At 43.3% G+C, this 12,975-nt stretch overlaps 1 protein-coding gene and 1 pseudogene across 1 annotated transcript in view; one reads left to right on the top strand and one right to left on the bottom strand.

The window, feature by feature from the left end:
• The window catches only part of LOC104573937 (rapamycin-insensitive companion of mTOR-like), an 81,602-nt gene that overhangs the window by 22,444 nt on the left and 46,183 nt on the right, over positions 1-12,975 (top strand). The window contains exons 5-6 of the mRNA XM_088538627.1: positions 47-178; positions 1,282-1,345. Of these exons, the coding sequence (XP_088394753.1) occupies positions 47-178; positions 1,282-1,345 (196 nt within the window). The remainder of the gene's footprint in view (positions 1-46; positions 179-1,281; positions 1,346-12,975) is intronic.
• Positions 1,628-9,327, bottom strand: LOC148590751 (syncytin-A-like; annotated as a pseudogene).

Below are 12,975 nucleotides of genomic sequence, written 5' to 3' on the forward strand. Positions count from 1 at the left end.
CCTGCTGCTGTAGAATGATTTTCCTGCTTTGTTTCCGTCGTTGCAGCCTGCGGTTAGCTCTCCTGAACGAAGCGAAGGAGGTGCGCGCAGCAGGGTTGCGAGCCCTCCGCTATCTCATTCGAGACTCCGGGATTCTCCAGAAGGTGCTAAAGCTAAAAGTGGATTACTTGATAGCCAGGTATTTTTTCTTTCATTATAATCCTTGGTGTAAATCTCTTGTTTTATCAGGGCTGAGAGAGGTGAGGAAAGATATTTTCATGTCTGTTTACATTTTTGATATGTAGCTTTGTAAATGACTGTTTTATTCAATATTGAAGGTTTTCTTCAGTCTCTTTCTTTAAAAGTAGAGGGATAATACATCACACTGGCTAATCCAGATAAAATGCTATATGAATGTACGATACGCTATGAGGAAACTAAAACAAAATTAGAGGGACTTAAATTTAAGCTAATTTTGAACTGTAAATGGTACTAATCAAATTAATCTGCGGTGGTGTTAGGAGATTGAAATCTTTAAAATGTTTGTGCCTTAGTTTGTGCTATGGCATTTGTTCTGATTTTTTTTTTTTGTATGACTGTAGTGCTTAGGAGTACAAAGACAAGGGAAAAAAATAGCTCATGCCCAAGAATTCATCATCTAACTATATCCTATGACACAAAAGAAAATACCAGAGGGCAAACTAACAATGAGATAATAAGATCAGCATGATGAGTACATCTAACTATTATAATCTCTAGTGCTTGTTTTGTTAAAATCTGTTGAATTTAATGTACTGAGATGTGGATGTAACTGTTTGTATATACAAATATATATTAGGTACTATATATATAGTAATATATATATTATACTATATACTTGTAGAGATGACTAAAAATGCATGCTAAAATTGAGCGAGTGTATACATGCATTAGTATATATACAAATGTGTCTTATGTATTATATTTAATATATATATATACTTGTAATTATGTTGGGGTAATGGGGCTTTTCTGATATGAGGAGACACGCAACAAATGTCAGTATTTAGTTGAGTCTCATTTGAAATGGCAAAGGCAACTAGCTCATATTTTCTGTTGAAGCCTTTTTGCCTCATTATTGTATATTTTAGAACATTGTAATTTAGTTATGTGATGACTGAAATAATATATGTTTGCTAAATGGCAGAATTTAAAAATATTTTATCTTTTTTTATATTTATCCATTTGTGTAAATATAAACAGCGAGGTGTTAACAGTTATGGTGAAAGTTGTTGTTATTAAAATCACATTTTCTTATTTCAGGTGCATTGACATACAGCAGAGTAATGAAGTAGAAAGAACACAAGCACTTCGATTAGTCAGAAAGGTGAGCTTTACCAGTGTATGGTCTTATGTTAGATATGCCAGGCAGCTGTGCTGACTGCAGGCTTTCTCCATCAGCAGTTCTCTTTCTCACAGTCTCTAATTCCTTACCTTAATTATCATATGAGAAGCAATTATAGCTGGTAATTCAAAGAAGAGCAGGAAGGGCCCTGCTGAGGCTTGTTGTGATTTTAGTCTCTCAGCACTGACAGTCTTGAGTGGGCTAGAAGAACTGTGCTAACCTTTCTTTTGATGAAGATCAAACTGAGCAAGATTTGTGAAGAAACTATTGAACGATGAGTGCTAGGATATAAGAATCACACTATTAAGTTTATCTATTAAGGTTATTGTATAGCGTATTTAAACATATGTGACTTAAGGATGGGAACTTTTCTATGATTTGAGAAATGAGGCAAATTTCCATTGCTGGAATAGTTAGTTCAAGGAATGCTTCCAGCCTTATTGCATTATCCATGGGTGTTGATGCTGTCCATAGTTCTTTTCTCAGACTCACAGTCAGACCTAGGTACTCTATGCTAGTTATTGTTCTGTTATTTTAATTTGGCATGAGATGTTTGAAACTGTCGTAGCATCATTTTCAAGCCTGTCTTGGAGATCTTGGCATGCACAGTTATTAAACCTATTCTTTCAGGCAATGTGCTTTTTTTACTCTGCCTTTGTACTGGACTTTGCTATTCATTTTCTTGCCTTTAACTCTTCTATTGAACATCTCAGAAAAATTACCAAAGACTCATGTGAGATTTGAAGTGAATGGATTTTTTTTTCCCCGGGAGCACTGCGTTTAATCTCCGTGATTTGCACATACGTGTGTGTGTGTATGTAGGTTTAAAATATGGAAGTTTAATATGTGGTCCACTTTCTAAAAAAGGCATACTGTTTCTGACAGCAATACTGAGACAGTATTCTTTGTGCGGAAAATCTCGCTGTCAAGAACTGAATGTCCAAAAAGGAGACAGAGGAGTCCTAAAACTTTATTCGAATAAAGGGAGAGTCCACCGGGCATATCCCTGTGGAGTCTCTCAAATTGATGGAGGACGCAGCCCCCCTTTTATCCTAATTTCCCGACCGAGGGACGCCCTCTCCTTTTCCCCATTGGCCAAGGTACTCAGAAGTTACAGTCTTCCCGGCCCGCCTACACCGAACTCCGGCCTCCTGCCATCTGTTCTCACCTGAGCTCACCAACTCCTTTGTCCCCCTTGCTAAAGAATGTGGGGGAATTGCCCTATTTCCCTCCTTTGTAAAGGCCCCATCTCCTTGCAGATGGCTCTTTTTGTCCCACTCAGCTCATGGCTCCACTCAGTCTCCCCTCCCTTTGTCCTGCTCTTCAGCCAAACTGTGGAGAAACCCCCTTATTGATGAATACAGAAACTTGAGCATTCCGCTCAATCCCTCCTCTTTTTCTTTTTCTTTTTTTTTTTTTTCTCCTTTGGACAATATTTGTTTTTACAAACTAGGTTATTAACTAACAACCTGCGTTCAGTATGTCTAGTACCCATGGGTAGTCTTCATATTCTCCTGGACTCCCACAGACCCAGCAACCCAGAGTTTATTTTCCAGACCCACTCCCCGCCAGCGGTACAGATCTACGGAGAGTTAGCTGGGGCTTTCCATCCTCTTCCTTCAACTGAGAAGTCCAGACTTCTGGAGTCTTGGAAATCTTAACTCTGGTATGATGAGTCCATCCATGCTCAGCTGTCTTGATTGATGTTTCTGTGATTAGTAATACCTGATAAGGTCCACACCACTTCGCTAGCAGTGGTGCTTCTTTCCATTCTTTGACCAAGACCCAATCCCGTGGTTGGACTGCAAAATCCAAGGGGAGGCCCTGTGCGAGCTGGGCTTCCTGTCGGAGAGACTTCACAAGAAAAAGTATTCTGGCCACATATTGCTTTAAATATAATACAGTCATGGATTTCCTTTGGTTCTTCTCCCTCAGGACCAGTTAGACAAGAAGCTGGGTTAAACCCTCCCTCGCTTCAGAAGCCCCTTCAGGTAGCAAGGCCCTGACAAGGTGTGGGACCTTGACATCATGGGATCCCTCTGTGGTCAGTTTTCGGACCTCAGTTACCATTAGGACCGTACCTGCACAATTTTGCAGACAATAAGGCCACCCCTTAGCCACTGGGTCTAACATTTTAGAAAAATAAGCTATTGGTATTCGCATGCCTCCATGCCTTTGCACTAAAATTCCCTTGCCATGGCTCTGTTCTCCTTCTCATGTCCATACCACAACATTGGGGCTGTTTTGGGTTAAACCTCCAGCCAAAATATGCCCCAAATATATATATAATATAATATATATATAATATTTTTCCCAACACCCTAAACCCTTTTTGGGCCAAGAAATTGAGTAACTTCATACTGCAATAACCTGTCTCCTGGGAGTGGGATAAATTCCTTCAGTATTTTCTGCAAGGCTTGTCCAAATAGGACCGGAGCCTTGGTGTATCCTTGCAGGAGGACTGTCCATGTCAATTGCTGTTTTATCATTTTCCTGGAACTGCCCACACTTCTGAGTTCACTTCAGCCTAGCTTTATCAGACACTTTGCACAAAGTTACAGTAGTGCTAACTTCTTTATCATCCCCCACAATATCAATTGACATTCCCAATCCAGCCATCAACTCCAACCCCTCAGCAGATTGCCTCTCTCTTTTGTTAATCCCAAACCCTCAAAAGTCTTCCCAAGGGACTATATAGGTATAAGTCAAGGTCGTCATACCTTTTTCCCAGCACCCTCTTTTGGCTTCCCTTTGGTGCCCTCCCTAGATGTCCATATCGGGGTCGTCACCCCTTTTGTTCCCCAGTCCCATAGTACTCACCAGTGTGATTTCAATGGTCCTTTCCGTCGGACCTAGCCCTTTCCGTCGGGCTTAGCGCTACCCGGAGGTCCTTTCCGTCGGGCTTAGCGCTACCCGGAGGTCCCTTCTGTCAGACCTAGTCCCTTCTGTCAGACCCCTTGAGGACCCCCTCCCGGTCCTACCTGCAGATCCCCCTGATCCGCTTCTCGTCTGTCTCCGGACAGTCTCGGGAACCCAATCAATCGTCCGGTGCAGGCTGCCGTCGAAGGGAGTCGATCACCAAAAGCTATGGTGAGGCACGCCATCGACTCCAATCGCCGTCTGCCGTTCCCGGAAGGTGGAAGGATCCCGGACGAGCCCCCAATTGTGCGGAAAATCTCGCTGTCAAGAACTGAATGTCCAAAAGGAGACAGAGGAGTCCTAAAACTTTATTCGAATAAAGGGAGAGTCCACCGGGCATATCCCTGTGGGGTCTCTCAAATTGCTGGGGGACGCAGCCCCCCTTTTATCCTAATTTCCCGACCGAGGGACACCCTCTCCTTTTCCCCATTGGCCAAAGTACTCAGAAGTTACAGCCTTCCCGGCCCGCCTACACCGAACTCCGGCCTCCCGCCATCTGTTCTCACCTGAGCTCACCAACTCCTTTGTCCCCCTTGCTAAAGAATGTGGGGGAATTGCCCTATTTCCCTCCTTTGTAAAGGCCCCCATCTCGTTGCAGCTGGCTCTTTTTGTCCCACTCGCTCATGGCTCCACTCAGTCTCCCTTCCCTTTGTCCTGCTCTTCAGCCAAACTGTGGAGAAACCCCCTTATTGATGAATACAGAAACTTGAGCATTCCGCTCATCTTGATCGACACAACTGTTTTAAAAAAATATATCGTGAGGAAGAAAAAGGAGGAATCACCTGTATCAGCATCATGTGTCTTTGAGAAAGTTGTACTTTAAAAGTATTTTTGACTCTTCTTGTTTAAGAAGAGCTTCAGTGTAGGGCTAGGATAACTTTAATAAGAAATACATTTATAGTGAATTGGTTTTACTGGGGCCAGACATTTGTCCTCAAATTTCTGGCTTTTCTTGAGCAAAGACTTTTGCTGGCTTCTTGAAACAAGAAGCAAGAGAAATAAATTTTTGACCCCCCAAAAATAATTCTACAAGATCCACTAAGTGCTATTTTTTTTCTTCCATCGTTGTAGAACGATTCTCATTCTAGTTCTCTTCATTGTGTACCCAAAGAATCATGAACTTGCATCCCTTAAAAGAATGCCCCAGAAAAGCTGCATTTCTACCTTCTTTCAAATCATATAATGAAACTAATTCAATGCTTATCCAGGATTAAACAATACACGGAGAACCTGAATTTATTCAAGTGAAGAAGGAACACTTTGAAGGAATTATAGATCCATCTGATGTGTCCTTTGATTGAAGCTGCACAGCTCCTGTTAGAGAGTATTCTGTAGTTCCTCCAGCTCTGCTTTGATGCTGAGAATTGCATTGATCAATGATGCTTCTCAACATCTTTTGCTAACTAGGAAACTTGTTTCTTAAAGAAGAGCACCAAGCAAAAGCCCCCACCCACCCTTTACTGGCTGTAAAAGGTAGTAAAGGTAACACCTTTTTCACATCCTCTCTGGCCCACAGCAGCCAAACACTAAAGTTTCCCAGAGAATACTGTGGCACACTCAGTGTATCCACTGTATCCAATGGGCATACTCTGTATCCGCACTTGGTCTTTTCTAATCCTTCTCCTGCCCTTCTCCTGTCTCTCCTTGTCTCCCTCAAGGTCACAGACTCAGTGGTTTGTGACCAGGATTCCGTAAAGATTATTGGAAGGTCTAGGAGAGGAGAAGGGATGCCAAATGCAATCATCAGACACAGCTAATTTGCTTATGCAGAAGGTACTGTACTGAGGAGCCACCGAAGAGCTGAACTGGGTTTCATCTGCATCTCAGAACTATTGTTGTTTTCTGTTCCGGAGTCTGAATGTGGTTCTTTACCTTTTGTTTTTTCATAGGAAAAAAACATTCATAAGAATAGCATAGTGTTGCACCTTGTGAAGAAACGGACTCAGTCTGGGGTGCAGAGTGAGACAACTTTATTTTCAAACCAACTTCTTTTTATACTTTCTTAACACAAGTGTTGCAAAGCTTACAACCAATCAGCATCTTGCCGCCTGCGCAGTTGTCCTGGCTTTGTTTCTTTTCTTCTGACAAGACACTCTTCACAGGGGGCAGGGGGAGGTGTTTTGCAGTCCTTCTTTTTCGGCTCTGTCCCCCATCTGCTGAGAAGACTGACATCCTTGTGGTTAACTATCTGCTAATAAGGTACTATTGTCTTTGAACGAGCCTCCACATCTCACCCTTCTTTATTTGTTTTTGGTTGAACAGCCATGACTTAATTGATCAATCAATGCTTAAACACATAATAAGAAACAAAGCAGACATGCTAACAATAAACAAAATATACCAATCATCAACAGGCTGTCCTACTAGACAGGTTACAAATGGATTTCCTGAACTTGATAATATAATGTGTCCTGTCCCATTTGATTGGCCAGAATTACCCATAGGTAGGTTTTAGCTTGGGACGGTATCCACTGCGGTGTGGGTGATATCACGGTGGTGCAGATGATGGTGATGACTGTGATAAGAAAGGCTTAATCCATCGAGCAGGTACCCATCTTGGCCCTGAGCCTGTAGAAACACAAGCATATCCTCTACCCCAGCTTATTAAAGAAAAAGGCCCTTCCCACTGATTTGTCTGTGAGTTTTTGACGAGAACCTGGGCTTTATCCTGAACTTTGTGTTGTCTCTGTGAATCAAAATGTTGGTATATAGGGGGGGCCTCTTCTGTCCTGCGATTTAAAAAAATTCAACACATAGCAAGCTTTTACTATGCATTCCTGTGGGGATAAGCCTACACTCCCCCTTTTTTGTTTTTGTAACATATTCTTAAGGGTGCCATGTGTACGCTCGATAATCGCTTGGCCTGTGGGTGAATGGGGGATACCTGTGATGTGTTGGTTTCCCCATTGTTGAAAGAATATTTGCGGTTTTTGTGCTATATAGGCTGGACCATTATCAGTTTTTATAGTTTTTGACACTCCCAACATTGCAAAGACCATCATAAAGTGTCGACATACATCTTTGGCCTTTTCACCTGTACGTACAGAAGCATAGATACAGGATGAGAAGGTATCAACAGAAACATGTACATATTTAAATCTGCCAAATTCGGCGATATGCGTTATATCTGATTGCCAAATTTTAAGCGCAGAAAGACCGTGAGGGTTTACTCCGATGGATGGTGCTGGTAAAATGTGCCGGCAGTCTGGGCATGACTGTATGATTTGTCTAGCTTGTTCCTGAGTCAATTGGAACGACCTCCGTAACGCTTTTGCATTTTGGTGATAAAAGTCATGCGACAAACGTGCTTGTGCTGTTGGGTCCGGTTTTTGAATCAACAGAGAAAGAGGCCAACACCATCGATATATTGTGCTTTTTAATAATAGGAGAAAGATAATAAGTATTACCAGCTAGCTGGGATCCAGGCTTTCCCACGCAGGGGTCACACCACGGACCCCGACCGCTTCGGTCGTCCCTCTTTTATACCGTTCTTACCCCAAAAATGTTCCCCCTCCCGTTTTCCTGTTCTGCTTTCATGTCAATGTTATCTATATTTTATTGCTGACTGGGACCTCTGGATAAGCAACCCCTCCATGGAGATCATCCTGACTTGCCATATATCAGGAGTCCTTGCAGATAGGTAACCCCTCCATGCATAGCCACCTGTCTTGCCAATTATCAAGAGTCCTTGCACCTCGAGACTAAGTATTGACTAGCTTATTAGTACACTCTACATTAACTATTTAATCCCTACATTCCCCCCTTTTTCTTTTGTTCATATCAGAGAATCCTTTCTCGATTCTTCTGAGTTTGTCGCATAAGCATTATATGCATAGAATTACCTCGATTTGTAGCTTTTTCCATAACCCCCATTACACATTTCCATATTATACAGATACATAGTAACAGCAATAACAGAATTACAAATATGCGCAATCCTTCTTTTATCAGTCCTGATATCCACCCAGGTAACCCTCCAAACAATGACTCTAGCCATCCGTCCATCAGTCCTTCTTCCCGTGTTATCTTCTTAGTGTTTTCCTTGAGCCAGCGCGATTGTTGGTGAATCGATTGGCCATGATCAGGCAGGTTAAAACAACAAAGTCCTTCAAACTCTTCACATCCATGCCCATGCGAGAGGAGCAAAAAGTCTATAGCCGCCCTATCCTGTAGTAGTGCATGTCACAGGCTGTTCTGATCGAGCAGGAGTTGCTCCAATACTTCGGTTGTCACATTTGCTTGCTTCTCACTCCAACAGGCTAGCTTCGAAAGTTCCCTTAATGCATTTCCTGCTGTGGCTCCTGGTACAAAGATAGCTAAGGCGACCCGTGCAGTTACAGATATTAATTGTACATTATCATTACATTCCGGTGTTAAACCAAGGGAACGCTTTTGCCTTCTTTGTTCCTGCTTCATAGTTAACAACTTAGCTCTAGACGGGGCTATCATTGCCAGTTGCCCTAAATAACACGGTCCCCCATAGGCATTCTTAGGTATTCCCTGCCATGCTCTATTCCCACAAATTAAAAACACTCCATCTGGCAAGGCCTTAGCGGTATCATTATTCCATAGTAAATCTGTACTCTTATGTACCTGTCCTGATGGATCCCCCCCATATGCTCCTAAGGGTAATCCTGCAGGGAATCGTTGTTGTAACCCGTCGACTGTCCCATTTGTCCCACAGAATGTCCCGTTTGCATATATGGGACCGCTACCACCTGGGCTGTTTCTCGCTTAGTGGGGAAGGCCTCCACCCACCCCGAGAATGTGTCTACTAATACCAATAAATATCTATACCCATATTTACCTGGTTTTATTTCCGTAAAATCTACTTCCCAATGCCTTCCAGGTTCACCAGCCCTTTCCCTTATACCTTCATGCACCTTTCTGACCCTCGATGGCTTCATTTCCTGACACGCTTGACACCCTTCTATTATCTCTCTTAATATTTTCTTCTGATCTTGGAATCTCAACCCAAACTTTTCTATTAACAGTCCCATTTTTCTTTCCCCTAAGTGTGTGGTACTATGCAACTGCTGCGCCATCCTCTGTCCCATCCGCTTGGGAATTAACATTCTTCCTCCTGTATCGTAATATCTTTCTCCAACACTTTGTTCTTCAGTTCCTCTCTCTGAGCTGAAGTGCCGTCTGGTAAACGCTGGCTCCAAACTATTTCTCCGTTCTGATTTACCACTGCAGCTCCCGCCCTTCTTTTTCCTTGCTCGACCAAGCTACTTCCATCTGTAAACCACACTTTTCCTCCTTGCATCGGCTCATCCTTCAAATCTTCCCACACTGTCGTAGTTTCAGCTAACACCTCCTGACAATTATGCATAGGTGTTTCATACTCTGGGTTAGGTAGGAGAGTGGCTGGATTCGAAGTCATTGGGGACGTATACATAATTCTTCCTGGGTTTAAAAGCAAGGCTTGATAATGAGTCAGCCTAGCATTTGTTATCCATCTTTCAGGCGGTTGTTTGAGTAATGCCTCTACGTAATGAGGAGCCGTTACATACAGCTTTTGCCCAAACGTGAGTTTGTCTGCGTCCTTAACCATTAACGCCACGGCTGCAATAATTCTGAGACACGAAGGCCACCCTGTGGCGACTGGATCTAACTTTTTGGATACGTACGCCACTATCCTTTTCCAAGGGCCTTGATTCTGCGTTAACACTCCCTTGGCAACTCCCGCTTTTTCGCTCACATATAAGTGAAAATCCTTGGTTGGGTCCGGGAGTGCAAGTGCAGGGGCCTCTAGCAGGGTTAATTTCAGTTCCTCAAAAGATTTTCTCATAGCTTCTGTCCACTGCCAGTCCGGTTTCTCTAGACTCGCCTCATACAGAGGTTTCGCTTGTTCTGCGAACCCAGGTATCCACAAGCGGCAGTATCCCACCGTCCCCAAAAATCCTCGAACCTCTCTTGGAGATTTGGGTTCCTGAATCCGAAGAACAGTCTCTTTCATGGCACCAGTTAGCCATCTCCTACCATCTCATATCTTATATCCCAGATATGTTACTTCCGGATTACATAGCTGAGCTTTCTTAGCACTTACTCGGTATCCTAGTTTATTTAATTTTTGCAACAACTTCCTCGTGCCTTCCTCGCACTCCTCTTTCGTTCTTGCCGCTAGCAGCAGATCATCCACATACTGAAGAAATTTCACACTAGGATTCTGTCTCCTGAATTCACTCAGATCTTCCTGCAGTATTTTATTAAATAAAGTCGGTGAATTTTTGAACCCTTGTGGTAATGGGGTCCAAGTTAACTGACCCTTGTATCCGCTCTCGGGATCTTCCCATTCAAAAGCAAACATTTCCTGGCTCTGTTCCGTCAGGGGGATGGTAAAAAATGCATCCTTTAAGTCTAAAACCGTATACCATCCCATATCTGGTGGCATTGTACTTAACAGAGTATATGGATTCGGGACCGTAGGATGCACATCCTCCACTCTTTTGTTAACTTCTCTCAAATCTTGAACTGGCCTGAAATCTCCTCCGGGCTTCTTTACTGGCAGCAGAGGAGTATTCCATGGAGATTTGCATTTACGCAGAATGCCAGCTTCCAGTAACCTTTTAATACGCTTTGCTATTCCTTGTCGAGCTTCAGGGGTCATTGGGTACTGTCTAGCCCTAATCGGGTGAGCTCCTGGTTTCAATTCCACGACCAGAGGAATTTTCCTTTTAACTCTTCCTACTCCCGAAATTCTCTGCCCATACTTCTGGGAGTTCCCTCATCCATTTTTGAGTTTCTGGTCCAATTTCTTCCTTCCTCTCTTTATACAGTCTATATTCGTCCTCTAATCTAACGGTCAGGACCTGTATCGGTCGTCCTTCTTGGTCATTGATTTTTATTCCATCGTCCTCAAAATATATCCTTACCCCTAATTTAGTTAAGAGATCCCGGCCCATTAAGGGTACCGGACTCTCCGGTATATACAAGAAAGAGTGCGTGATCTGTCTATTAGCTACATCTACTTTCCTTTCTGATGTCCACCGATATACCTTACTCCCATTTACCTCTTGTACTCGAGTTTTCTTTGTTGATAGCTTCCCCGCTGCTTCATTTACCACCGAATATTCAGCCCCTGTGTCTACCAGAAATTTTACACGTTTCCCTTCCATTTCTAATTCTATCTAAGACTCGGGGAAGGGTTCCGAGTCCCGGCCCCTTCAGTCGCTATCTTCATTTGCCACCAGTACTCTAGGTGGCCCCCTTTCTCCTTTTTCCGGACACTCATTTTTCCAATGTCCTTTCTTTTTGCAAATTGCACATTGATCCCTTCCTAACCGTACCTCAATTCCTCTGGGGGGTGACGGTCCCCTTCTTTGCCTCCCTGACATTTCTCCTGCTTCAAAAAATCTCCTAGACATTTCCCTTTGATTTCTCTGATTTTCTTTTGCCTGGGATTCCCAATCTTCCCTTCTCATTCTTTCCTGTTTTTCTTCTGAAGTCTCCCTGCTGTTATACACCTTTTCTGCTACTTTTTAAAAGATCCTGTAAAGTTTGCTCCCCCAACCTATCAATCTTTTGCAATTTCTTTCTTATATCCAGGGCAGCTTGATTTACAAATGCCAAGATGACAGCTGCCCGATTCTCTTCCTTCATAGGATCTAAAGGAGTGAATTGTCTAAACGCCTCTAATATTCTTTCTAAGAAAGCGGCAGGGTTTTCCTCGGCTTCCTGCCTGACAGCATTTACTTTAGCTAAGTTAGTAGGTTTACGCGCCGCCGCCCGCAACCCTGCCATCAACGTTTGCCGGTATGTTCGGAGACGCTCCCTACCTTCAGGTTGCTCAAAATCCCACGGTGGTCTTACCAGTGGGAATCCTTCATCGATAAGGTTCTGCTGCCCAGTGGGTCTCCCATCCTCTCCCGGCACCAACTTTCGTGCCTCGGTCAGGATCCTCTCACGCTCTTCGGTCATAAACAACACTTTTAAAAGCTGCTGACAGGTAGGGTTATGTGTAAACAAGATGGATTCTAATAAATCAATCAATGCTCCCGGCTTCTCGGAAAAAGAGGGGTTTTGACTTTTCCAATTATACAAGTCACTAGAAGAGAATGGCCAGTATTGATACGTACGCTGTCCCTGAGGCCCTGTTGTTCCAATTGCTCTAACTGGGAAAGCTTGAGAGGTGCTTGACACACCTCCCTCGTCTCCCCTTTGGTGAGATCGAGTCCCAAACGCTGGGCCCCTATCTTCCCCTCCCTCCCTCCTTTGATCACTACTATTCACCTCCCTTCGTGCCTCAGGCGGAGGTGCGTAAGGGGGGGGATTATGCCCGCTTTCTTCATCCAATATTTCTGGATATAAAGTTGAATCTGATAATCCCGCCTTTTTCCCTTCCTTTTTCATTAAGTAAATATCAACCTTTTCGTTCTTTTCATTCACCCCCACAAAAGGTTTCAACCATGGGGGTGGATGTAAAACCAAATCCTCTCAGGTGATTATATATGGAAATTGATCTGGCTGTCCTTCCGACCCAGGTCTCATTATTACCTCTTTTACTTTCCTTACCAATTCTAAATCTAAACTTCCCTCTCTCGGCCAGCCTACGTCAAAACTTGGCCACTCACTTTTACAAAATATCTCCCATCGGTTTTTATACACTTCTACAGATAACACATGTGCCCGATGTTTAACATATCCAAAATGATTTAACATAAATGACAAAGGGGTGGATTTCCCTTGTC

The sequence above is a fragment of the Tinamus guttatus genome, unplaced genomic scaffold (genome assembly GCF_059628265.1).
Source record: "Tinamus guttatus ecotype Peru unplaced genomic scaffold, ASM5962826v1 Tinamus_guttatus_pri_ptg001120l, whole genome shotgun sequence".
Taxonomy (NCBI): domain Eukaryota; kingdom Metazoa; phylum Chordata; class Aves; order Tinamiformes; family Tinamidae; genus Tinamus; species Tinamus guttatus.